The 27,242-nt window shown below is 45.1% G+C and overlaps 1 protein-coding gene across 2 annotated transcripts in view; it reads right to left on the minus strand.

The window, feature by feature from the left end:
* TMCO4 (transmembrane and coiled-coil domains 4) overlaps window positions 1-27,242 on the minus strand; it is a 124,975-nt gene that overhangs the window by 81,495 nt on the left and 16,238 nt on the right. For both annotated transcript variants that reach the window (XM_036746963.1, XM_036746962.1), the window contains exons 2-7: window positions 20,918-21,095; window positions 18,883-19,057; window positions 18,029-18,056; window positions 7,620-7,752; window positions 3,587-3,684; window positions 1,851-1,994 (exon numbers count right to left, since the gene is read on the minus strand). In XM_036746963.1, coding sequence (XP_036602858.1) covers window positions 1,851-1,994; window positions 3,587-3,684; window positions 7,620-7,752; window positions 18,029-18,056; window positions 18,883-19,057; window positions 20,918-21,087 — 748 coding nt within the window. In that variant the 5' untranslated portion in view covers window positions 21,088-21,095. The remainder of the gene's footprint in view (window positions 1-1,850; window positions 1,995-3,586; window positions 3,685-7,619; window positions 7,753-18,028; window positions 18,057-18,882; window positions 19,058-20,917; window positions 21,096-27,242) is intronic.

The raw sequence follows: 27,242 nt of genomic DNA on the forward strand, positions 1-27,242 counted from the left end.
ATTTGATCCTCATAATAACTCTGGGTATTGATATTCTCATTTACAACTGAGGAAACTGAGGCAGAGAGAAGTTCAGTGATTTTCCCAGAGTCATACAGCTAGTAAGTGTCTGAGGTGGGATATGAACGCAGGTCTTCCAGACTCCAGGCCCAGCATTCTATCCACTATACCACCTAGCTGCCTAACTGTTCTTAATGAGACCATAAGGTGCAAACAGAAAGCTGTGCCTGGAGAGCAGTGGGACCATGTGGTTATATGACCCTCCAGGCTACAGAGTCAATATCAGCATCTTTCTTTGATGCCAGTTATTGGGCATCTTTGGCCAGGATGCAGATGACTCAGCCACTGGATGCTTCGGATGGTCCCTGTGGGAAGTGAGTGTGTGTGCAGAACAGAATGTGCCTCAGAGGGAGCCAAGGAGAGCAGTAGCTTTCAGAGTGAGGGAAGGTGTGTTTAGGAGCGAGTCCCCGGCTAGGCTCTGAAATGGGAACGAGAGTGAGGGTGCATCTGAGTATGGCATTCAGGGGTGTGCTGGAGTCAGCTCCCAAGATGGAAAGCCGATTGTTAAATTTTCACTGCGAGCGTTTGCACCTCCAGGGCTTGATTTATCATTTTTGTCGATTGTGAAAGCGATGGGGAAAATGGCAATAATTCAGCTTAAACTTATAAGTGTGCCCCGAGTCCTTTTTCTCTCTTGAGGGATGGCCGTTATATATTTACCAGCGTGCCCCTGCTTGGGACTCCCTAAAGCGAATATTTGAGCCTGGATCTGTAGAGATTGTGAGGATCGTGAGGCCCCAGAGACAGTCATGCAGTTATCCAGAGACATCCAGCACAAGCCTCTGCTTCCCAGGGTTTCCCTGCCTCCTGCCTTCCACCAATGACTCCATTTAAGCAGTAAGGGCACCTGGCCATGAGTCATGTTTGGCCTTGCAATGCTACACTGTCCTGCTCTTATACTTTGAAAGCTGGAAGGGATCTCTGGTCCAACCTACTCATTTAAAAACGAGGAGAGTGAGCCCCAGAGAGGTTAATTGACTTGTCCAGGGTTATACTGGCAGTAAATGGCAGAGATGGCATTTGAACCCTGCCCCTTGGCTCAAAATCAGCATTCCTTCCACTACACAACATCAATTTATCTGGGCTGGCATTAGATGACAAGAGCCCTTGTGATTGGGGTGTCAGCTTGAAAGCAGTGAGACGGTATGATTCATTTCAGAATGACCAGCACGTTAAACAGTCAACAACAACCCAAAACCCCAATAGAACGGCCTGGTGCCATCCCATGGCCTAGGGGGAACCTTCACAGTTGTCAACAGCCGGCCTTGAAGGAATGTAGCTTCTTGCCCACATAGCCATCGGCCTTCCCTTGGAGATTCCCTTGGTATAGCCCAAGGACGGGGGCCACATGTAGCTATAGAACATGCTAGAGGTATTGTGGGAGAGTAATCATAGTCATCTTCCTCTAAGGTTTGCGAAACAATTTATAAATATTATCTCATTTAAATCTTACTTACAACTTTGGGAGGTAGGTGTCATGATTAACCGCATTTTACAGATGAGGAAACTGAGGCCAACAGAGGTTAAGTGACTTGCCCAGGGTCACGCAGCTATTAAGTGTCTGAGGCTGGATTTAAACTCAGGTCTTCCTGACTGTAGGCCCAGTCCTCCATCCTCTGTACCACTTGGTTATTTTTTTCGTCAGTAGCTCTAAAACCGTGGGGGCCAGTCCCTTCTCTTGGAAGCTCAGTTGCCTAATCTACAAAGTGGGGGCATAGATCCTTTCTACTCAGTCCTTAATGTACTATACCAGCCGCAGTTAGGATGTCAGATGGGTTTTCCAAGCTTACCTGTCAGACCGGCTCCTGCAGCTCCGAAGAGGGAGGTTATGACTGCAATGCCCGCCACGGAGCCCAAAGCAGCAGCGCCCGTGGTGCCGATAATAGCGGCTGCTCCTGCAGCCATGAAGGGGGCAGCCAGACCACCTGTCACCCCTACAAGGAAAACAAGAAAGGATTCAACATGGGTCCTCCATCCACCTGCCCAGTGACCTTCCACATCGGAATTCTGTCCCAGGCCACAAACTCCCCTTGACGTATTGTTAGTGTCCTGAAGTCAGGGACTGTCTGACTTTGCACTGAATGATAATTTATAAAGCACATACTACGTGCCGGACACTGTGCTAAGTGCTTTACAAATTGTTCTTATTTGATCCTCACAACAACCCTGGGAGATAGGGGCTATTCTTATCCCTATTTTACAAATGAAGGAAGTGAGGCAAACAGAGGTTAAGTGACTTGCTCAGGGTCACACAGCTAGTAAGTGTCTGAGGCTGGATTTGAACTCATGTCTTCCTCACTCCAGACTCAGTATCGAACCATTTAGTTTTTTTCTATCTTTAGACTTAGCACACACTAAATGCTAAATAAATGCTTTTTCATTCATTCATTCATTTGAAATTATGAAACTGATAAAGCGGCCATTATAATAACCTGGTTGAGAAGTATGAGGATCTGATCCAGGACAGTTATAGAGAAAGTAGAAAAGAGGGTCAGGACAAAACATTACTACACTTCTTGCTATGAGATCTGTATCCCAAAGAGATCAAAGAAAGCAGAAAATGACCTATATGTATAAAAATATTGATAGCAGCTATTTTGTGGTGGCAAAGAATTGGAAACTGAGGAGACACACATGAACAGGGAATGGCTGAAGAAGCTGGGGCATTAGGAGGTGGTAGAATACCATTGTGCTGAAAGAAATGATGAAGGGGAAGGCTTCCAAAAAACCTGGGAAGACTCATCTGAACTGATGCAAAGTGAAGTGAGCAGAACCAGAACATTTTATAAAATAACAATAATATTGATACAATAACAATACAAGACAAACGACTTTGAAAGACTTAGAGACTTTGATCGATGTAATGACCAATCACGATTCCAAAGGAGCCAGGATGAAACCTGCTATCTGCCTCCTGACAGAGAGGTAATAATAGCGTGGAGGTTTGGGGTGGGATGAGGAGGGAAATTTGTGTGTGTGTGTGTACACACAGGTATATATGTATGTATATATGTGTGTATATACATATACATATATGTATGTGTGTACGGATATAGAGAAAGGTAGGCAGACAGATAATTTGGGAATTTGTTTTGCTTGACTACGCACATCTGTTACAAAGGTTTTCTTTTCCTTTCTTTGGTTTTCAATTGGAGGGTTAGAGGGAGAGAAAATAAATGCTTGTTAATTTGAAAATAAAATCTAATCTAAAAATGCAAAATGAAAACAAAAGGTTAAAAAAAAAGGGAAGAATGATAGAAAGAATTGGCCTTGGCACCTACTTGGCTGGGAGTGAGGGTGGGGTTTGAGGCCAAGGGGCCCAAGCAGAGGTGGACCCCTAAGGTTATGAGCCTGGCGGAGTCATAGGAGAGTCGCCTTCATTGCTGGGGTTTCTAGGTCATAAGGCCAGCCAAATTTCAACCTGCCCTTTCACTTCAAACTCCAGGCAACCTTTTCTGTCTTGGCAACACTGATTAGATTAGGGAGTTTCTGGACCACGCCCCAAAGCCTCAAAGGTAGTCCTTACCTATCGCTGTCCCGCCTCCAACAGTGGCCAGGCCAATTAGGAGATAACGCTTCCATTTCTTCCGATTTTCTCTCTTTTTTCTTAAAGCTTCAGCAGCTCTGGGGGTGGGAAAGGGAGAAGAGGAAGATGAGGAAGAAAGACCTGTGAGAGTAGCCCTCACCCACAATGCCGGGCCAATCATAGGGCTTCCATCATGCAAGGCTTAATGACAAGAAACACCACGGATCATCACTGATTTTAAAGGGCTGAGAAGCCCAAACGGGACACAACGTTCAGTACGTGCTCATACTTACCCTATCGATCCATCCTAACTGGACTGCAGTTTGAATAATGAAAAGAAGCACAAAAGGTTTTTAAAAATAGAAGTACTGGGAAGATCAGTGAACACACCCTGCCATTCTCTCTGTGTTCTCTCACTCCCCCTTCTCCCTCCACCCCCAACCCAGGGTATTGCAAACCAAAGTCTTTCAGAAATATTCAGAAGACGAGGCAAAAAGGGCACTCAAAACGCCTGCCTCTTTCAGACTTGAAAGGCAAATTCTAAAAAAATTGGAAAAGGAGAGTCTGGAAAAACCACAGAAGGAGGTGAGATACACACGTACTTATGTGTGTGTGAACATACATACATACATATATACACATGTACATATATACACACATGCATACATATATATGTGTGTGTGTGTGTATATACATATATATATATACACACACACACATACATAATGTATACATCCTTTTTTTTTAGCTTTAGAAAGATCACCTAGATTTTCCAAATACAATGCTCAGCTCTTAGGTGCTATGTCAGAACCCTAGAATGTCAGAGCTGAGAGCCCTTAGGACCCGGAATGTCAGAGCTGGGAGGGCCCTTAGGACCCGGAATGTCAGAGCTGAGAGAGCCCTTACAAGTCAGAATGTCAGAGCTGGGAGGGCCCTTAGAACACAGAATGTCAGAGCTGGGAGGGTACTTGGAACACAAGATGTCAGAGCTGGGAGGGTACTTGGAACCCAGAACTGGATGACCCTTTCTGAGCCTCAGTTTCCCCATCTATCATGAGGTCATGATAATATGCACTATCTACTTCACAGTGACTTGCCAGGGTCAAACAAGTAACATCAAGTAAAGGAATCAGATGGCAGGTTCACATCAAGTCAACCCCCGACCCTGCCACATTTTTGCATGGAGCCAGTTTCAAAGGTCCCATAGCGAGGAAAAATCTATCTCTAACACTGGGTCAGTAGATAGTATGGCGGATAGTGCTGAACTTGGAATTAGAAGCCTGGGGTTCAAATCCTGCCTCGGACACTTCCTAGTTGTGTGATGTGCTCTCCCCCCCACCCCAGCTAAGTCCCTTAACCTCACTTGGCCCATCTATAAAGTAGGGATAACTGCACCTGCCTCCTAGGGCTGTCTCAGGGATCAGACGTGCTAACATAGAGAAAGTGCTTTGCAAACCTTAAAGTGCCATAGAGATGCTAACTACCATTATTATTATTATTATTTTAACACTATCAGTCTGTATAATATTTTCTAGCTTACAAAGCACTTTCTTCAGGAACAACCTGGGGAGTAGGCAGCACAGGTATCACTGCCCCCACTTTACAGATGGGGAAACAGGCTCAAAAAAAATTACAAGGCGAATAAATGCCAGACTCAGGACGCAAATCAGTCTCCCTACACCCACCTCACTGTTGGCTGCCCAATCACGAAACTAAAAGCTCTCTCCTGCCTTCCCCCTTTGCCACATCTGCAGGGTGTGGTGAGTGCAAAGCGCACGGCTCTAAGCCCAGATGCGGAGACGACCCCCGAACCTTTCCCTGCCTTGGCTCTCCGGAGCAGGCTGACCTGAAGAAACCGACTAGAGGAAAAGACACGAGGCCCGAGGGAAGGGGCCGGGCGCCCTGCCTTGTATGCCAGTCTTCTGGGGTGGTTATTTATGTAGGACTGATTAGATACGCTGGAAGTCTGGCACCCGGTACGGCTGCGGCTCTGATTAAGTTAGTGACCTACATTCACAATCCTCACTGCCCAGGGTAGTAGGGTCAACGTTCATCCTCCCCTATCTACAGAGAGCCTTCAAGGGAGCCTTAAAGCCGGCAAATGACACGCCACTCAATCTGTAGTAGCTGTAACAGTAGTGGTGGCTAGCAGCCATAGTAGGAGCAGTATCAGACACCTTAAAATTTACAAAGATCTTCACACGGGAACATAATAGACCACAGTTCTAGACTGGAAGGGGCCTCAGCAATCATCTAGTCCAACCCCTTTGTCTTACAGATGGGTAAATTGAGGGAAGTGACTTGCCCAAGGTCAGTCAATCAGTCGGCAAGTATTTCATAAGCCCCGGCAATGTGCCAGGCATTGTTCTAGGGGCCTTTGGGATACAGAGCACAAAGAATGAAACAACCTCTTTACGAAATCTGGCGGAAGACCATAGCCGCCTCTTAAAGGAAGAGAGGTCCTAGATGAGGTAGAGGTGAGGAAGAGTCCCCACGTCTGCATCGTGGCCTCTGATCTTCACAACAATCCTTTTTTCCCCACTTTGTATTCCCAGTACCCGGCACATACTCAGTACTCAATAAATGCCTGTGGATATCTCTAAATTTATGTGTCTTATGTTTCTTCATTACTAATATTAATAAATTGTTTATTAATATTTAAAATGATTTATTCATATGAATACTGAGACATCAATATATATTATTAATTGTAGGACCATGGGCAAGCTCCTTTCCCTCTGAGCCTCAGTTTCCCCTTCAGTAAAATGGATTGGACTAAATGGTCCTAAGATTCCTCAGAGTCTCTTCTAGTCCTGGCTCCTCAGCTGGATGGTTTAGGAGTCAAGCCTTGGGGAAAAGGATTGAAAGCCAGCCAGTCTACCCTCAGGAGAGGTTTGTCTTAGAGAAGAAAAGGCTGGGAGAAACCTCACTGGGCGACTGTTACAGCCAACTGGTGGAGGACGGTCCTCTGTCCTAGAGAAAGGGCAGAAATGAGCCCAGGGGCAGGTAGTTCCAACCTCTAGAGGGAGCTTTCTTCATCTGTATAAGGCTAATAGCAGCAGCAAAGACAGTGAGGCTGGTGATCATTCGGGGTTCCTTTCCAGCTCTAGACTCTGTCGTCCTGTGATTGGGTGGGTGATGTGACATAAAGAATAGAGCGCTAGACTAGGAGTCCCTAAGACCTGGGTTCAAATCCTCCTCCAACACTTAATTAGTGGTGTGACCATCGGCTGATCATTTCATCTCTCCGAGTCTCGGTTTTGTCATCTGTAAGATGGGAGACGTGAAGTCTGTCGTACCGACTTAGTCCACAGTCACAAAACTCAAATGAGATCTTGACCAACTTTAAATGAATGCTAGTAAACACCAATGAAAGCTCTATAGGTGTGCTATGATTGCTATCAAACAGAAAAAAAACTGGACACATAGGCATAGTTAAACAAAATAAATTCTTGCATAGGACGCTTCGAAAACATCTTATCATTCTAGGGATGACCCTCCCAGGACCATCCAGCCCAGACAAGGCACACAACCTCTCTGTGCCTGGGGGTGGGGGGGCCTCTCTGAGACCCTAAGGGGCAGTGAAGAAGGTGCTGCATTGCACCGGTAGAGGAAGCCTCCTCACCCAGGAGATCCCTCTATAAATGGAATCGCAAGTCCAGTCCTATCCCATCCCTGTATGTTTTAACAAGGCAGGGACGGGTGTGATCTATTTTTAAAAATGATTTACAGCTAAAATGGTTAAATTTTAAAAATGGTAAAATTAAAATTAAAATGGTAACATTGGTAAAAATGGTAAAAAAAAAATGGTAATAAAATGGTAAAATTTAAAAAAAAGTTTTGATCGTTAAAAAGATTAGTTGCAGTTAATTAGAAAAATCTCCTCACTTGGGAACGTCATTGCTCGGTTCTCACAACACCCCTGGGAGGAAGGTATAATTAAAGGGTCCATGATACCCATTTTACAGGTAAGAACATTGAGGCTCACTTCTCAAAAATGGATTTTCTTGAAAAGTTACAAATGCCATCTTACTCAGACTCTTCTTCCTGTCTTTCCTTCAGGCTCTCCAGCAACATCTCTTCCAGGTTCTCCAGCTCCTCTGGGGGTATTTTCAGCAGCCAGGTGACATGGCACACAAGCACCCTGGCCCGAGCGTCATAGGAGCCTTCAGGTAGAAAAAAAATGTGGGGAATTAAGAAGGTGCTTTTACTGGATTATTATCTTTTTCCTTTTCTTTCTTTCTTTTTTTTTTTGCAGGGGGGGGAAGGCAGGGCAATTGGGGTTAAGTGACTTGCCTAAGGACACACAGCTAGTAAGTGTGTCAAGTGTCTGAGGCCAGATTTGAACTCAGGTCCTCCTGACTCCAGGGCCAATGCTCTGCTCACTACACTGCCTACCTGCCCCTTACCTGATTATTATCAAGAATCAGAACACCTCCTAGTTCTAGAGTGCTTCCAGGGATACCGTATAAAGCTTTTTTCTCACTATGGTCCTGTGAGGTCGAGAGTGTGGGGGATCCATCATTCCCGTTTTGTAGATGGGAACACTGAGGCCCAAGGCGGTGAGGAGGCTCACTGAGGATCACACTAGAGAGGGCCAGCTGGCCAGGAATCCAACCCAGGGCTCTTGATTCCCAATCCTGTGTTCCCTCCACCATGCTACACACTACCAGACTGTGAGTATTAATAATGACCCAAATTTCCGTGGTGACTTTCAAGATTTACAAGGCATTTCCCTCGTGCCAATAAGCCCTCTGAGGTCGGCCTGTATTCACTCTGCATGGATCTATCCAGGAAAGGCCGTGGATAAGGTCCTAGATCGGGAGTCAGGAAGACCCAAGTTCAAATCCTGCTTTAGACACTTACTAGCTGTGATCTTGGGCAGGTCATTTAACTGCTGCCTGCCTCAGTTTCTCCATCCGTAGAATGGAATACCAACAGCGCCTACCTCCCAAGGTGGTCGTGAGAATCAAATAAGCGATCGCTACATGAGGGCGTAAAACCTTAAGCTGTTACATGCATGTTATAAACCTCTTTTTAATATCCATTTATACAGGTCTCCTCTATTAGAAACTAAGCGTCTATAGGGTAGGGACTTTTAGCTTTTCCTTTATATCCCCAGAGGTTAACACTGTGCCGGACACATAGACAATGCTAAGGTACCTATCTGTGGACTAACGGGTTGATAAGTATTATCGGGGTGGCTGGTGGCGCCATGGTGCAGAGAGCACCAGGCCTGGAGTCAGGAGATCCTGAGTTCAAATTCCGCCTCAGATACGTCCTAGCCATGTGATCCTGGGCAAGTCACTTCGCCCTGTTTGCCTCAGTTTCCTCATCTGTCCAATAAGTTCCAGCATCTTTGCCAAGAAAACCCCAAACGGGGTCACAGAGGGTCGGACACGACTTAGACAACTCAACAACAAATATTATCATTGCTGTGTCACAGATAAGAAAACAGGGTCATTGAATGATCGTAGGATGACAGATCCCGAGCTGAAAGGGTCCTCAGAGGCCATCGAGTCCAATCTCTACACTTCACAGATGAGGAAACCGAGGCCCAGGGAGTGATCTGCCCAGGGATGCCCAGGTAGCAAGCATCTGAAGTGGGATTGGAACTCAGTTCCTCGGACTACAGAATCAAGTGTCACAAAGCTAGCACGTGGCACAGCCAGAATTCAGCCTAGATCGCCTCAGTTTCTCCATCTGTAGAACGAAGGGGTTGGACTCAGTGGCCTCTGAGGCCTTTTCTAGCTCTAGCTCTACAGTCCTTCCCCCTTCTGTAAGCCCCATGGTCTAACTTTTCTCTAAGAATGTGATGGAGATGGCACATCCTCCTGCACTGTGCCTAGTTAAAGAGAAATGAAGTCTGGGAAAGTATGAAATAAATAACAAGGGTGAGAAACCCCCCTGTCCACTGATCCTGTCTGGATGGTGGTTGGCGGAGGCCAAGCTCCTTGAGAACAGGAGCTGGTTTTTTTTTTTTTTTTGCCTTTCTCTGTATCTCTGTAACACAGAGCCTGACATAGAAGGTGTTTAATAAGTGCTAATGGACTGGCTGACTAGGGTCCAGAGATGGGGGTCTATGCTGCCTGGTGATAGTATGAGAGCCCAGCCCTGTGGGTGGATAGGATAAAGAGTAAGGGAAGACACTGGCCAGGGAATGTCTGAATGGCAGGCCATGGGAAAGGAAGAGCTGAGGTAGCTGGGAGGGTCCCAAGAAACCCTAGCTCCAAGAGAACAGGGACCTTAAGGAACTGGGGGGAGGGCCCACGATTTACACTCAGTCCCACTGGAAGTTACATTGCTAGTTAATATTTCTTGTACAAAGAAGTTACATTTTCATTGGACCTCGAGATATACAAAATGCTTTCCTTGCTCATCTGGGCAGTATAAATATTCTTATCCCCACTTATGGGGGAGATTGTGAGCACTCTGGTGCAGCAAGAGAAGAGATGGAGGTTGTCCATCTCAAGGATGAAGGTCAGCAAGGATTCACAACTCCTCTCTGGCAGCCCTGCCTGGATGAAGGAGGAGCAGGAGAAAAGCCTGAATGAGACAAAGAGGGCAGAAAAGGAAGAAGACTCCTGATGAGGCTGGGAGACTTGGGCCTGCTCCCTGCCTAGATGAGCGAGGGCCAGGAGGAAAGCCTGAATAAGGCAAAGAGGGCAGAAAAAGAAGACCTCCCCCCCAACAAGGGTGGGAGACTTGGGCCTGCTCCCTGCCTGGTTTTGCTTCCTCACCCAGGCACACCCTTTTCAGGCCTCCCCAGACCTGTATTAACCAGCCCGCAACCAGCCGAGTGGCTACGTGCTGAGGCTCAGACCACTCGAGCCTGCCTGGTTATCAGGCCAGCCTCGACGGCTCCTTTGGAGTAAATAGCTGGTATCAGAAGCAGGAGATAATTAGCACTAATGGATTCAAACAGCCCTCAGCAGCTGTCATGAGAATTATAAATAGCCATTAATACAGGTGTCATTGATCAAGGTTGTGGTGACTAAGCTGGATGGAATATTGGCCAAGATGCATACCATTGATTAAGATTTTCCAAGGGCTTCTGAGGTGCCAGGCACTGGGATGCCAGGCCCAAAGCTAATGCTTCAAATGCTCCAACGTTGGAGTGGGCCGTCTCGGGTAGCAACAATTATATCTAATGTTTATATAGCATGCTAATGTTATCTCGTTAGATCCTCACAACAACGCTGGGAAGGAGATGCTATGATTACCCCCAATTTACTGATGAGGGAACCGAGGCAGACAGACATTAAGTGACTTACTCAGAGTCACACAGCTAGTATCTGAGGCCAGATAGGAGCTTGGGTCTTCCTGACTCCAGGTCCAGCCAATGCAGCATCTAGCCCCCCAGTAAGGTGCCTCTCATACTGCCAATCCTAAGAGGGAGGGGAGAGCTGTGAGCATTTAGGATTTACTGAATTCATACACACACACACACACACACACACACACAAAATCAGGGCTTTAAGGTAGACGGTGGTGGTCATTTTAAGGGATTGGGGGAGTGTCATGTCACAAAGGCCTTTAAGATTTGTAAACTGGCCACTGGAGACAACCCAGTGGGTGTCTACTGCCTTAGTCTGCCCAATCAATCATTTATAAGTGCCTACATGCCAGGCACCGTGTGCAACTAGAGTGTTGTGTTCAGCTCCAGGCACCAACCACAGTTTAGGAAGGACACGGATGGGCTGCAGGAGTCTCTGTGCCCGGCTAAACAGTCCTAGTTTCTTCATTTGGTCATGGAGTTACAGACTGAAAGCTGGAAGGAGCTTGGGGGCCACCTAGTCCAACCCCTCCTTTTGAAAATGAGGAAACTGAGGCCCAGAATGATCCAGTGACTGGCCCGAGGTCATACAGCTGGTCTCAAGTTCAAGCCATATGAGGATCTGGATTCGGAGGGTCTGGGTTCCAGTCCCACCTGCCACCTGTGTGACCTTAGGCAAGTAATGTGACCTCCATTTTCTCAACTGTAAAATGAGAATATTGGACCAGATGGACCCTGAGGAATCTTTCAGCTATGGGTCAATGATGCTATCATATCATGAAGAACTGAGGAGGTTTAGCATAGAAAAGAGAACCCTCACCTGGGGACTGTTTCATGGTTGTCTTTGTATTGCTTTTACCTGGCCCAGAGTAGGTGCTTAATAAATGCTTACTGATCAACAGGCTGGCTAATGTGTTGGCTTATATTCAAGTAAAGCGTATCATGTGTGGAAGAGGAAATATGTCTGTTGGGGTAATGTAGAGGTGATTCTGATTGGGTAGGGGCTGCAGCAGGAGTGGGGAACCTGTGGCCTAATAGGTCCTTGGGTGTGGCCTTTTGACTGAGTCCAAGTTTTACAGAATCCTTCTGGTAAGGGGATTTGTTCTGTGAAGTTTGGATTCAGTCAAAGGGATGCACTTGAGGGCCTAGAGGGCCACATGAGGTCTCGAGGCCACAGGCTCCCCATCCCTGGGCTGGACTAATTGGCCTCTGTCATCTCTCCCAATTCTGAATAGCTAATTCTAAAGATCTTAGACATCATTGATATTAATCTGCTAACCTGGAGTCTGTGAACTTGTTTTGAAAATATTTTAAATATTTTTATCAATTTTATTTCATTTTATTAATATTTTAAAATTTTCTTGAGGACTGTATTTCAATAGAATTGGCTTCTGTTCTAGTCCTATGGGTTTTATCTTGTGCATTTAACATCATTCCAAGAATGGGTCACAGGAATGCCAAAGTGATCCAGGACACAAAAAGAGTTAAGGACTACAGGACAGCTTCTTGGAATTCCAACCATACCAGAGTCCACTTGGAAATCCAGGTGCAATTAAAAGCTTAGAGAGGCATTGTGATGGGGCAGGAAGAGCACGAGCCCAGATAGGTCATCTAAGCTTTATGGACTTCAGCTCCCTTATCTGTTAAGTGGGGATAATAATGTTAGTACCGCCTAACTTTATAAATAGGATCTAGAAATAGGAGCAGTTATTAAGAGCGGGGTTACTGAGGGCTCCTGAAAAGAGGAAACTTCCTTCCAGATGTGGGATGACACACACATCTCCAAGTCTCCTGTCTGAACTCTGGCCTCCCTTGTGGCTGCTAAGCACGCATTCCACGCCACAGGGCCCTCTTTTTTTGTAACCATGATTTTATTTTTCATGTATTAATTTATTTTTCAATCAAAGTCTACTTTCTTCTATTTCCCTCTCTCCTCTAACCCCATTGAGAAAGCTATTTTGAGCAAAACAAATTCCTACGTTGGCCATGTTAAAAAAATAGTCTCAATCTGACCCTTGAATCCATCAGTAGGTGGGCAGCATCATTATAAGTCCTCTGGAATTATAGGTGGTTATGGTGTTGATCACAGTTCCTAAGTCTTGCAAAATTATTTGTTTTAAAAACATTGCCATTATCGTATAAATTGCTCCATTCACTTCACTCTGCCGACAGCTCATACAGGTCTTCCCAGGTTTCTTTCCTTCCTCATTCCATACTGCACAATGGTATTTCATTACATTCATATGCCACAACTTGTTAAGCCATTCCCCAACTGATGGGCATCCCCTCATTGTCTAATTCTTTGCCACCACAAAAACAGCTGCTACAAATATTTTTATACAATTGGGTCCTTTTACTCTTTTTTTGAAAAAATATCTCTTTGGACCTAGTTGTGTATTTCTAGGTCAAAGGATATGCATAATTTAATAGCTTTGGGAGTACAAGATGCTTTCCAGAATGGCTGAACAACTTCCCACTTCCACCCACAGGACATTCACATGCTTGTTTTTCCAGCCCCTCCAGCATTGGTTGATTTTCCTTTTTTTTTTTCTGCCAATTTTGCCAATTTGAGGAGTGTGAGGTAGAATTTCAGAGTTGTTTCTCAGATTTCTGCTAATTATTAGTAATTTGGAGCATCTCTTCATATGGTTATTGCTAGCTTCGATTTCTTCCTTGGTAAACTGCCTGTTCGTATCCTTTGACCATTTATCAAATGGGGAATGGCATTGTATCTAAGAGATAAGTCGTGCTCATCACAAGCCACACTCTTATGACCGCCCTTCTTTTCTCCCTAATCCCCCAGGCCCCAGGGAAATCCACTCCCTCTCAGGAACCTAGTTTAATGTTTAATTGCCCTTCAGCAGGGATTAAATGAGCAAAGATGCCCCATAACCCATGGGGCTCAAAGTTAAGTCCAAAGCTGGAAGGGCAGAGCCTTGGCAGGGAATAGTTTCAAGCACCCTAATTAGACCTTGAACTTTCAAAGTTATTTAGAGGGAAAGTGAATTCATGAAAGACTGAATCCTTCAAAGTCACATTGATGCAAGGGACCTTAAGAGACAGTCTAAAGAACGAGAAAGAAAGCATGCTTACCACCTGGGTGAGGTTATAGAGTTTAGAAGGTCCTTAGAACATAGAACATCAGAGCTAGGAAGGGCTTAAAACATAGACTGTCAGAGCTGGGAGGGCCCTTAGAACACGGAATGTCAGAGATGGGAGGGAGCTGAGAACAGAGAATGTCAGAGATGGGAGGGACATAGAATGTTAGAGCTAGAGAGGATTACATGGTGCAGTGGGAAAGATTTGAAATTACAGGATGCGGGTTCCCAATTTCTTACTACCTAGGTGACCTTGGGCAGTCACTTCTCTTCTGGAGCCCTCAGTTTCCTCACCTATAAAAACAGAAACTACAAAAGGGACTTTTGATCCTCTGCGGCTGTGTGTGGGGATCACCTCTTAGGCAGCTCTGATTCAACATTTATTTATTTTTTTTAATTAAGATTTTTTTTTATTTTTAGTTTACAACACTCAGTTCCACATAATTTTGAGTTCCAGATTTTCTTCCCCCCCCTCCTCCCAAGACGGCATGGAATCCGATATATCTTCTACATACAACTTCACATTGAACTTGTTTACACAATAGTCAAGTTGTAAAGAAAAATTATGACCAGTGGAATGAAATTCAACATTTATTAAGTGCCTACGGTATACATGACCCCTTCCTAGGTGCTAGGGATATAAAGAGCAGAATTCCTCCCTTCAAGGAGCTTACCTACAATTTAAAGCTTCAGACCCCATGACCTTAGAACACAGAACGCTAGAGAGAGAAGGGACCTGGGGGCTCTCATTTCATAGCTGGAAGCAGGCTCTGAGAGGGAAAGGCCCAGCCCCAAGTCACACACAGAATCTGTGCCCAAGCCAGGAGGAGAATTGAGTTCTCCTGATCCTCAGGCCTGTGCTGTTTCTACTATCCTACACTGCCCCTTGGAGATCACAGAATTTCACAATCTAGGAGCTGGACAGGACCCCAGAAGCCAATACCTGAATAATAATCCCTTCTAGTAAGAGATAAAAGTCATAATATTTTATACCATACAAAATACTTTGCATTTATTATCATTTCACCTGATCCTCACAACGGGCCTGTGAGGGAGGTGCTGTTATTATCTCCACTTTACAAATGAGTAAACTGAGGCAAGCAGGATTAAGTGACTTGTCCAGAGGTCAAAGGTCCAGGGATTAGTGTCTGAGGTAGGATTTGAACTCAGGCCCAGCAATCTAGTCACCACACCCTCTGCCTGCCTAGGATGACCCTGGGAAACGACTGTTGGTCTAGCGTATGCTTTCCTTCCAAATGTCTTTTATTCTTTTAAAAAATAGATTCTTATCAATAGCCTTTGTTTTTACATCATTTGCATTTCCTATTGTATCCCTTCCCCTAAATTTCATTTCTTTTTCAAAGCAGAAACATTTAGTAAAGGGCACAATAAGAAACATAGTAAAAGACTCCTTCCCCCTGCCCGATAAGTACAAATACACACACCATCAGTGCACATAGACAAGACATGTGTGGAGGGCAAACACCTAGAGACCAAGTAGGCAGCGAGGTGCCACAGTGGATGGAGCGCTGGTCCTGGAGTCTGGAAAGACCTGAGTTCAAATCCAGCCTCAGACACTAGCTGTGTGACCCTGGGCAAGTCACCTAACCTCTAGAGGCCTAACTCAGTTTCCTCAACGTAAAATAGGAGCACTAAAATCTCTGTTGTGAGGATCAAATGGGATAACATTTGTGAAGTGCCTGGCACACAGTCTGTGCTTAATAAATGCTTGTTTCTTCTCTTCCTTCTCCCTTGGCTATCTTTTACTGAGGGGAAAGATTGGGCTCTGCAACATTTTTAGTTAAAATTCCAGAGGCTTTTGTTAACCATATCTTTTAGACAAGCAGATGCCCACAGCCATAAAAGTGGCGTCAACCAGAGGGAAACAAATCTCAGCTTTCTCCCTGCCACCCCCTCCTTCACCTTTACAAAAGTTGTCCGTCCCTTCCTTTCCACGGAGATTTGTCTGGATGGCATTGCATCTCTAGCAGGAAGTTCTGGAATCCAGGTGCCAGGTGCCAGGCTCCTTGGGACAAAGAGCTGGGTTCTCCTAGCTACTGAATGCCATCCAGATTTATCCTCAGTGACAGCCAGGGGCTAAAACAGAATTAAAAAAGCCCGGATTCCGCTCTGGGAAGCCATCTGGGCTCCCCAAACACAGAAGGAATTTCTCACAAGGGAAGTTTCTGCGGTTTTGAGCTAACACTAGAATACGTACTTGCCGTCAGAAATTCAGCAAGGCTCCCTGGTCGTGGAGCTCACCCTCTCAACAAAACAGGAAATTTCTCCAGGCCAGTTCAACCCTCTCCTTGTTCCTGGTTATATTCCTAAAAGTGCCCTGATAAGTTTCAGGAAAACAGGTTCTGCAAGGTATCATTTTCAACAAGGGAGGCCCATGAGTCAAAAAAGGGGAAAAGGTACCAAAGTTCATTGACAGAGCTTTTAAAAAGCACAGCTATGAAAGCAGGACCCTGCCCTCCCCCTCTCCTGCTCCCCCACCAAGGGGGATCAGGATGACTTCAGGGGAGCCCAGGATTCTGCTTGCAGGCCTGCCACTACTTTCTTGGCCTGTGGCTTCCTCACTTCTAAATGATAGCGGTGAACAAGCACCAAAGTCCTTTGTAGTCCTGACATTCTATGTTCAAAAAATTCTGTTTCCAGCTCCAACACTCTATGTTCTCAGAGCTTTCCCAGATCAGTCATTCCATGTTCTAAGGATCCTCCCAGCTCCAATATTCTGTGTTCTAAGGGTTCTCCAACTCTGACATTCTGTTTTCTAAGGGTCCTCCAACTCTGACATTCTTTGTTCTAAGGGCCTTCCCAACACCAATATTCTCTGTCCTAAGGACCCTCCAGTTCTGAGATTCTCCATTCTAAGTCCATGCACAGCTTTGACATTCTCTGGTCTAAGTCCATGCATAGCTCTGGCATTCTCTATTCTCTATTCTGGGGTCCCTCCCAGCTCTGACATTCTGTGTTCTAAGGGCCCTCCCAGTTCTGTCATCCTATGTTCTAAGGGACTTCCCACCTCTGACATTCTGTGTTCTAAGGCCTTCTGAGCTCTGACATTCTGTTATAAATACTCTACTAGTTTTGACATTCTAAGGGCCCTTCCTGGCCTTGATGGTCTATGTTCTAAAGTCCCTTCTGGTTCTGCCATTCTGAGGTCCCTGTAACATTCTACATTTTAACCAGGCCCCTTCCAACTTGGATAGCCCATGTTCTATGGCCTCTTCCAGCTCTGACTTTCTATATTCTAAGGTCCCTTTCAGCAGCAGCATTCTATGCTTCTTCCTAAAATGCATTTCCTAACCTGCAGTTAGCAATCTTAGGCTACTGAATGCCCAACTCCTCCTTATCACGGGGCCATCAGATTAGCCTGATTAGCTGATGTTATCAGAATTTTATTATTTAGATGTGAGACAATGATTACTCACACTTGTAACTCACACATAGGACACTTGGTTAGTCTGGTAGAGGAAGCCTCTGGGCCTGAAGTTTATTTAACCTGTCTCATTCTCTTGAGATGCCCCCACTCATTCACTGGGAGAGCACAGGGCTACATGGAGGGGGAAGGGCTGGAGTCAATGCAAGAGAGGCCACTGTCTGTAACAGAGGTTGCTCTAGTGCTGTAGCAGAGAGGACTCCCCTTGGAGTCAGAAGATCCCAGTCTGAATCATGGCCTGGACACTAACCTGATTTCAGGACCCCAGGCTACCCATCAGCCCCCAGAGGGCAGGGACTTCTGCAGGATTTTTGTATTTGTTTTATTTTGTATATATATTATATTTTTGGCTACCACAGTAGCTGGCACATGGGCTCACCCACCCAGAGCTAGAAGGGGCCTTAGCAATCATATCATCCAAGCCCTTAATTGGACAGATAAGGAAACTGGGAGCTCCCTTCCACACAAGGAAGTCTGTCTGGCTCTCAAGGACTGGGAATTATGAATAAGCCCAAACCTCCAGTTTTAAACCTACAATTTTATGAGCATTGGCCCTAGAAGTAAGAGGGTGTTCCCCCCTCCTCCCCGCTTTTTTAAAATAAGACTTAGGAAGTCAAACTTACCATTCCTGAGGGAGAAGGTCAGAAGATCCTAGGAAACAAAAGGAAACTAGGGATTTATATAAAATTAATGATTAAAATCCTATGATGATTCAAGCTGTTACTTGGAGGGAGAACACAGACCGCTAGCCCCTAAAGGAAGTGTACAGATCACCTAGTCCAACTCTTTCATTTAACAGATGGGGAAACTGAGGCACAGAGAGGTAAAGGGCTTGTCCAAGTTCCACGCCATCTCTTTGGCAAATGTTGCCTCGTACCCTCATTTACATTGCCCTAATGTCTTTGGGGGCCTGCCTATTTCATAGATAAGGAGAAAGCTCAAAGAATTTGGATAACTTACTCAGAGGTATTCAATGTACTGCCAAAGATCCATGTCTCTCAAGTGCAGCCCAGTCATTTCCCTTCAGGAGGAGGAGTGAGTAAAGGAAAAAAATGATAGAGCATAGAACACCAGAGCTTGGAGGGGCCTTAGAAGACAGGATGTCAGAGCTGGGAGGGCCCTTAGAACCCAGAATGTCAGAGCTGGGAGGGCCCTTAGAACACAGAATGTCAGAGCTGGGAGGGCCTTAGAACCCAGAATGTCAGAGCTGGGAGAGCCCTGAGAACACAGGATGTCAGAGCTGGGAGGGTCCTTAGAACACAGAGTGTCAGAGCTGGGAGGGTCCTTATAACACAGGATGTCAGAGCTGGGAAGGGCCTTAGAACACAGAACGTCAGAGTTGGGAGGTACTAGAGATGCATTCTATAGATGTTGGAGTCTGTTGCACTCTTAGCCCTTCAAACCTGTTTCCAGGCTGGTTCTGAAAAAAGATTCCATTTTCTACTTCATTCATCCCTGCCCAGGGGCTTCTGGGTACCTGAGTAATCACCCGTGGATCATTCTTCAAGACTGGATCCTTCAATAAAATTTCTGCAAATGTCACCTCCTCTTCTCCTCCCAGGCCATCGGCAAAGGCCACCATGGACGGGAGAACTGTTTCTGGTAACTCCAGCCATTTCACGAGGCCTTCCACAAATTCCTTTCGGAAGGAGCTGCAAGACACAATTATTTCAGATACAAAGACTTCTGCTTTTCTCTCTCCCAATTCTAATTCCTGATTATCCAACCCTTGGAAGAACTGGGATGAACAAAATCCACGGGTAATCTCAAAATCTCATTTTAGGAAAAAGTCGACTAAGCGGCTAATAAATCACTAACTTAATGGTGATAATCCCACAACAATAATAATAGCTAACATTTACATAGCGCTTTAGGGTTTGCAAAGTGCTTTACAAATATGACCTCATTTGATCCTCAAGATCCCCAAGAGGCAGAGGCGATTATCTTATTTTACAGAAGAAGAAACTGAAGTCTACAATGGTTAAGTGACTGGCTCAGGGTCACACAACTAGGAAGTGTTAGGCCTCCCTGCTTCCAGGTCCACTGTGCTGCCTAGATGCCCAGAGCACCAACTTTATGAGTCACAAGCATTCAGTTCAAGTCCTGGCTTTACCCTGAACGTACTGTGTGACCCTGGCCAAATCCCTTCCTTTCTCTACACCTCAGTTTCCATATCTATAAAATTAATAACAATTCTCATTGTCCACAGAGCTTTAAGATTTTAGAAAGTGTTTTTCTTACAACATCCCTGCAAGGTAGGTAGTGATGAGGAAAATGAGGCAGAGGGGTCACGTAGAATCACAGAATCTAAGAGCCGTAAAAGACCTCAGAAGTTACACAACCCAATTTACATTCAACCAAGAATCCTCTCTTTAACATCCCTGACATGTGGCCATCTAGAACACTTCCAGGGAGGGTGAACCCATCACTTCCTGCAGCAACCCACTCACTCTTGGACAGCTCTGCCTTCCAGGAAATACCTCAAGTGACACTCTGTGTTCCAAGGTTTCCCCTAGCTCTGACAATCTCTGTTCCAAGATTCTGTCTAGCTCTGACAGTCTCTGTTCTAAGTTCTCTTCTAGCTCTGACACTCTCTGTTCCAAGTTCCCTTCTAGCTCTGACATTGTCTGTTCTAATTTCTCTTCTAGCTCTGATATTCTCTGTTCTAATTTCTCTTCTACCTCTGATGCTTTCTGTTCCAAGTTCCCTTCTAGCTCTGACACTCTGTTCTAAGTTCTCTTCTAGCTCTGACAATCTCTGTTCTAAGTTCTCTCCTAGCTCTGACATTCTCTGTTCTAAGTTCTCTCCTAGCTCTGACAATCTCTGTTCCAAGTTCCCTTCTAGCTCTGACATTCTCTGTTCTAATTTCTCTTCTACCTCTGACACTCTCTGTTCCAAGTTCCCTTCTAGCTCTGACACTCTGTTCTAAGTTCTCTTCTAGCTCTGACAATCTCTGTTCTAAGTTCTCTCCTAGCTCTGACATTCTCTGTTCTAAGTTCTCTCCTAGCTCTGACACTCTCTGTTCCAAGTTCCCTTCTAGCTCTGACATTCTCTGTTCTAATTTCTCTTCTAGCTCTGACATTCTCTGTTCTAAGTTCTCTCCTAGCTCTGACAATCTCTGTTCCAAGTTCTCTTCTAGCTCTGACACTCCGTTCTAAGTTCTCTTCTAGCTCTGACAATTTCTGTTCTAAGTTCTCTCCTAGCTCTGACAATCTCTGTTCCAAGTTCCCTTCTAGCTCTGACATTCTCTGTTCTAATTTCTCTTCTACCTCTGACATTCTCTGTTCTAAGTTCTCTCCTAGCTCTGACAATCTCTGTTCCAAGTTCTCTTCTAGCTCTGACATTGTCTGTTCTAATTTCTCTTCTAGCTCTGACATTCTCTGTTCCAAGTTCCCTTCTAGCTCTGACATTCTCTGTTCTAAGTTCTTTCCTAGCTCTGACAATCTTTGTTCCAAGTTCCTTCCCAGATCTCACAATCTTGGATTCCAAGATTCTAAGTCAAAAGAGCCCACCTCTGTTCTGGTTCTGGAAACAGCCACGCCAGGGACATCCCACAGAGAGCAGTGTAGGCAAATCGGCTTGCTTCTTCCAGCTCCTTGCCTGTGAGCAGATGTGGCTCTGTTTCTCCAGCTGGCTCGGGGTGCCTCCCAGCCCCTTCGCTCTGCCTCTCTGGGGCTGCCATCCTTGAACCTGCCATAAAAGAAATCCAGTATAGCACATGATACCAAGAAGCACAGAAAATTCTTTTTATTGAGATTCCTTGAACTAGCAACGCCCGAGGCAAAGGACCTGGGTTCCTGTTCTGACTACATGGCCTTTGCTCAGAGATACGTGGATAAAAAGAAACAATATGTATGAAAGAGATCTGAGTTCTTGGAGGGATGGGAGCCACATATGCACCTCACACATAGTCTTTTACACACACACACACACGATTCAACACACATGTATCAAGTGAGAGGCAGCAAGGGGTAGTAGGTAAAGGCCAACCTTGGAATCAGGAGGACCTGAGTTCAAATCTTGTCCTATAGGCAAGGGATTACAGTTTTTTGTTGTTTTTTTTTGGAGGGGGGAAGGCAGGGCAATTGGGGTTAAGTGACTTGCCCAAGGTCACACAGCTAGCAAGTGTGTCAAGTGTCTGGGTCTGGATTTGAACTCAGGTCCTCCTGACTTCAGGGCCGGTGCTCTACTCACTGAGCCACCTAGCTCCCCGGGGATTACAGTTTTAAAGCTGTAAGAGACCTTAGAAATTATCTAGTCCAACTTTGCTCATTTTGTCAGTAAAGAAGGTGAGGCCCTGATAGAAGTGACAACTTGCCTCAAATCACAGAGACAGTAAATAGCAAAACTGGGATGTGAAACCAGGTCCTCAGACTTCCAGTCCAGCAGTGTTTCTGCGTGGCCTCCCCCAGAGGTCATTTAACCTCTTAGCTTCCTACGCAACTCTCTTGGACCAGAAGTAAAAAAGACCATAGCCAATTCATATTAATGGAGGAAACTTCCATCCTGAGTGTCCCCTCAAAGTGATGAAATCACAAGTACCATCTTAGAAAAAGCATAAGACGGCTTTTCTAACCTGGCCCCAGTCTGTTACATATCTGGGAAGTCACAAGAGAAAACATTTGTTTGCCCTGGAAAATAGCAAGACATAGGACAAATGTAGTCTTCAGCGAGCAAACATTATTTATAATACTTGAAAATGTGTAGGCCTATTTCCATTATGTTGAACCTGTTTTTCAGGCCAAAATGGTTCCAGATTGTGTGTGAAAGTGAATTTTTCCATGTTGTGTATGTTCACCAGTGGGATTTACCACAAAATAAAGAAGCCTCCACAGGGAAAAAATTAAAATTAAAAAAAAAAGAAAAAGTATAAGGCACTGGGTTTATAAAAATGACCAAAAAATAACAGTCTGTTACCTCAAAGAACTTACATTCTATTTATTCCCTCCTAATACTAGTTTTTATTTCTACAGCCCCTTCAGGTTCACAAAACACTCTCCTCGCAACAATTCTGTGAGGTGGGAGATACGCCTATTAAGGAGGCAGGACTTGTAGTCAGAGGGCTTGGGTTCAAATGCCAGCTCTGCTGCTACCTATGTGGCCTTGGGTAACTCATTTTGCTTCTCTGGGCCTTGTTTTCTTAACAATGATAATAATAAGCATTTATGTGACATTGCCAGGTTTACAAAGTGCTTTACAAATATTATCTCATTTTATCTGTACAACAACCCTGGGAGGTAGGTGCTATTATCATCCACATTTTACAGATGAAAAAACTGAGGCAGAGAATGGTTAAGTAATTTACCCAGGATCACGTATTTAAGTAAGGGTCTGTGGCTGGATTTGAATTCAGGTCCTCCTGACTCCATGTCCAGCACTCCGTCCACTGAGCTGCCCAACTGTTTGATATCATCCGTAAAATGAAGAGTTGGGATTGGATGAACTTGAAGGTCCTTTCAGCTCTAGAACTATGACTTCCCCAGACTCAGAATTGTTAAATGACTTGTCCAAGGAAGCCAGGAGAGAGTGGGGAGATACCACAGGCTAAGAAGGGAGCGTTTCTTCCTCCATTCCCTTCCCCCACCTATGCTGGTACCTTCTGCCCAAATTAATCTCTTTACCTTTTATTCATTCACCTCATACAGATTTTGAATCGACTTAGATTATAATCTGTCATCTCCCCCATCATCCCTGCAATATTCTCGAGAGTAGGAACTGTTTCATTCTTTATATTTGGTCTAGCACCTAGCACAACGCCCGGCACACGCCGGTGTTTGATATAGACTGGTTGATTGATTGATCAATTGAAACGATTTCCTTCATGGAGAGAGGCAGTGGGGAACAAAGCTAGAAAGGAAAATCAGGGCATGACTGTGGAGGCCTTGAATGCCAAGTGGAGGAGTCTGCACAGGAGAATGAAAACAGGTCCTTCGACTCCCACAATGCATTAATGGAATCCCAGAAAGCAGCCACCGATGGGTTGTTTGGTGTCAGGTGTGCAGATCACTGACACCATCTACTCGAGGTGAAGAATCAAGGTGAAAACAGAGATGAAGATTAGGCAACAATATCCATGTAGTTAACAAAGCCCCCAAATTATTTAGGGTTCAGTTAAAAATTCAGGACTTGGCTAAGACAGAACCTTTGCTCTTAGAAAGTTAACTATAATATATAAGACATTATATTAGGTATTATAATGAGGATACGAACTATAATATAAGACGGGCTAGGTATTATATTGTGAATTGAACTATATCATAAGACACGCAGCTAAGTGGCACCGTAGATAAAGCACCAGGCCCCAAGCCAGGAAGACCCGAGTTCAAATGCGACCTCAGACACTTTCTAGCTGTGTGACCCTGGGTAAGTCACTTTACCCTGTTGGCCTCAGTTTCCTCATCTGTCAAATGAACTGGAGAAGGAAATGTCAAACCTCCACTATCTGCCAAGAAAACCCCAAATGGGGTCAGGAAGAGTCAGGTTCGACTTACTGACTAAACAGCACTAAAAACCTGCTAGGTATTATGATATGAATTGAACATGCTAGGCATTATGTAAGATGAACTATTATATGTTATAATATATACATAAAATATATGAATTATAAGATCACCTAAGACTTGCTAGGTGCACCAGAGAGGTACTAAGGCTAAGGTGTCTATGGGGTAAAGTTGTTACTGGCAAGAAGATCAGGGAGAGCTTCCTGGAGGTGGTGGCCTTTCAGCTGAGTTTTAAATGATGCCTAGGGATTCCACAGAAGAAAAAGGGGAGCCGTTGGAAGGATACAGAGCAAGGAGCTAAGGTGGGAGACCACGGGGTAACCTGGGGGGAGGGGCAAGGGCAAATGAGTGCCCAGTTTGGCTGGAGCACAGAGTACATGGAAGGGATGAGAGTGAACCCGGGTGGTAAAGGAGGGAAGCCAGACTGCACGGGAGGGGCTGGGGGAGCAAGCTTGGGGTGGAGGAGGAGGCAACAGCCGGTCACGGCTGACTTTTGAATAAGGATATGAAATGCCCAAATTTACACATAAGAGAGACTATTCTAGTAGTAAGAGGATTGGAATGAGGACAGAAGGGAGGATGGGGAGGCCCATTAGAAGCCTAAACATCCCGGCCAACAGGCCACGCCCGGCATTCTGCCATTTGATAAAAATGAACAACGTGATGGACTTCACTGATAGAACTCAAGTGAATCTGCCAACATGGACGGAGCACACACTGTGCACAGTGCACCCGCAGGTGCTGGAGTTGCCTTACTTTAGCCTCCTGCTATGGGATAAGCTTATCTTTGAATTTCTCTGGACTTCAATTTTTTCATCTAAAAAATGAGGTTAGTGGGTTTCTAAAATAGCTCCCAGTTCTGACGTCCTGTATCCTAAGGGCCCTCCCAGCACTGACATCCTGTGTCCTAAGGGCCCTTCTAGCTCTGACATTCTGTGTTCTAAGGGCCCTCCCAGTTGTGACATTCTGGGTCCTAAAGTCTCTTCCAACCCTTCCAACTCTAATACTCTATGGTTCTCTAGGAACAGCATTCACAAGATTGCAAAAGTCCTTTCTGACCTGGGTTCAGAGGATGAGTCCAAAAAACAGCCTGATTTCTCCCTCTTTCCAGGATTGGGCATTCATTCAATGAACTGTATTTTTTATACTCAGGACTGAGATTCTAAGGATTATGATTTACAGTGAAAAAATTAAAAAAAAAATTAATTCCCAGAGGATCTGCACTGTTCTCACTAGCTTCTTCAAAGAGCCCTGAATCCCATTTCAGAATCTCATCTTTGGGTCTCCAGCTTAACAAAGTGAGCCAGAGATTCAAATGCAGCCAGTTATTTCTGGTATCTGACTGTGTTTCCATGGTAACAGCTTAACTGATAAACCCAAAGGTCTTCAGATAATTGAGTTACTGAACTGGAGGAAAAATGTATACATTCATTGAAAATTTTTCCATCCCCATTTTAAACATGGAAGCCCTCTGAAGATTTAAAGAAATAGCCAGTCTCTTTTGGAAGGCCTCAGATGGTCTATCTAAACTTCGTGTTCCCCTTGATTCCTCCCTCCATCCCCTCCAAAGTCCACTATAAATGTTGGACTGGATTCATCCTGTGTCTGCCCTAGGCAGTTACAGGAGAGGATTGGATCTGAAGAAAAGCAGTAAGGGGCAGCTCATTTCACCCAGATTTACTGGAGAACATGAGGGCTGTCTTCAAAGATCTGAAAGGCTATGTAGGAATGGTTAGATGCATTCAGCTAGGGCAGGATCTGGAGCAGAAAGGCCTATTTTAGGTCAGTGAAAGGAAAAGGTTCCCAATCATTAGAGTCATGCCACATTGGAATGGACTTCCTTGGGAGGTGGTGGGTTTGGGGGTTCTCCCTCACCTCATGTCTCCCAGCAAAGGCTACATGACCATTTGTTGGAAACTGTGAAGAGGATGCCAGTACAGAGATTCCCCTCCTTCAACCTGGTGCCCTCCATTTCTCAGCTGAATCCATCAAAAAACATTAATAACCTCTCTATGTCTACTCTTCCTCTCTTCTCATTTCTTAATCCCTTGTAACTTGGGGTACAATTTCATAACTCAACGGAAACAGTCCTCTCCAAAGTTACCAGGGACCTCTTTATTGCCAAATCGAATGGCCCTTTCTAGGTCCTCATTCTTCTTGACCTCTCTAGAACATAGGATACTGTTGACCACCCTCCCCTGCTCGATATGCTCTCCTCTATGGGTTTCTGTAATATTGCCCTTGGGGGTGGGGATTAGACTGACTACTCCGTCTCAGTCCCCTTTACTGGGTGATCTTCTTCATCTTATCCCCTTAAAGTGGGTGTTCCCCAAGGTTCTCTCCTGGACCCCCCTCTCTCTACTGTCTTTTTGTCAGTGATTTCATCAGCTCCCATGGGTTTAGAGTTACCGCTCTACATTCCAGTCCAACTAGCCCATTTCACATACAACACTTCATTTCCCCAAGGGTATTCCTCCATGCCCTTGTATAGGTTGTCCACTATGCCTGGAATGTGCTCCCTCTTTACCTCTGCCTCTTAGAATCCACTGCTTCCTTTAAGGATCAGGTGAAGCATCCTACATGAGGCCTTTTCTGACTCCCTCCAACTACTGGTTCCTCTTACTCTACCCCAACCCTCCAACAGAAGAAATTACTTTGAATCCACTTACTTGTATTTTCTATCTATTTATTTGTACATTTGTTGTTTGCCTGATAGAACGTAAGCTCTTTGATGGCAGGATATGCTTTGTTTTTGCCTCTGTATCCCCAGAGCATGAGCAGGTGCAGTGGTTAGAGTGCTAGGCCTGAAGTCTGGAAGAGTCATCTCCCTGAGTTCAAATCTAGCTGCAGACACTTATTAGCTGTGTGACCCTGGGCAAGTCACTTAACCCTGTTTGCCTCAGTTTCCTCATCTGTAAAATGATCTGGAGAAGGAAAATGTCAAACCCCTCCAGTATCTCTGCCAAGAAAACCCCAAATGGGGTCACGGAGAGTCAGGCACAACTGAACAAGAAATCCTCAGAGCAGTGTGTAGCATTTCACAGGTGCCTAATAAATGCTTGTTTGATCAATTGATTCAGGCACAGGTGAGGCTAGATCATCTCCGAGTCTTTTCCAACTTTGAGAATCTGGGATCCTTTGCAGTTAGATAACTCCCTTTTCATTTCCATCTTGTGGCTTCCCTGGATTCCTTCAAGTTTCAGTTAAAAAGGTTCTGCAAGAGCCTTTCCCAGTCCTCCTCAAACCCCCAGCTTATACTGTACATATCTTATTTGTACAATGTTTTTTGCAAGTTGCCTCCTCCTTTAGACTGTGGGCTCTTCAAGGGCAAGGGCTG

Source organism: Trichosurus vulpecula, chromosome 2 (genome assembly GCF_011100635.1).
Source record: "Trichosurus vulpecula isolate mTriVul1 chromosome 2, mTriVul1.pri, whole genome shotgun sequence".
In the NCBI taxonomy this organism is placed as follows: domain Eukaryota; kingdom Metazoa; phylum Chordata; class Mammalia; order Diprotodontia; family Phalangeridae; genus Trichosurus; species Trichosurus vulpecula.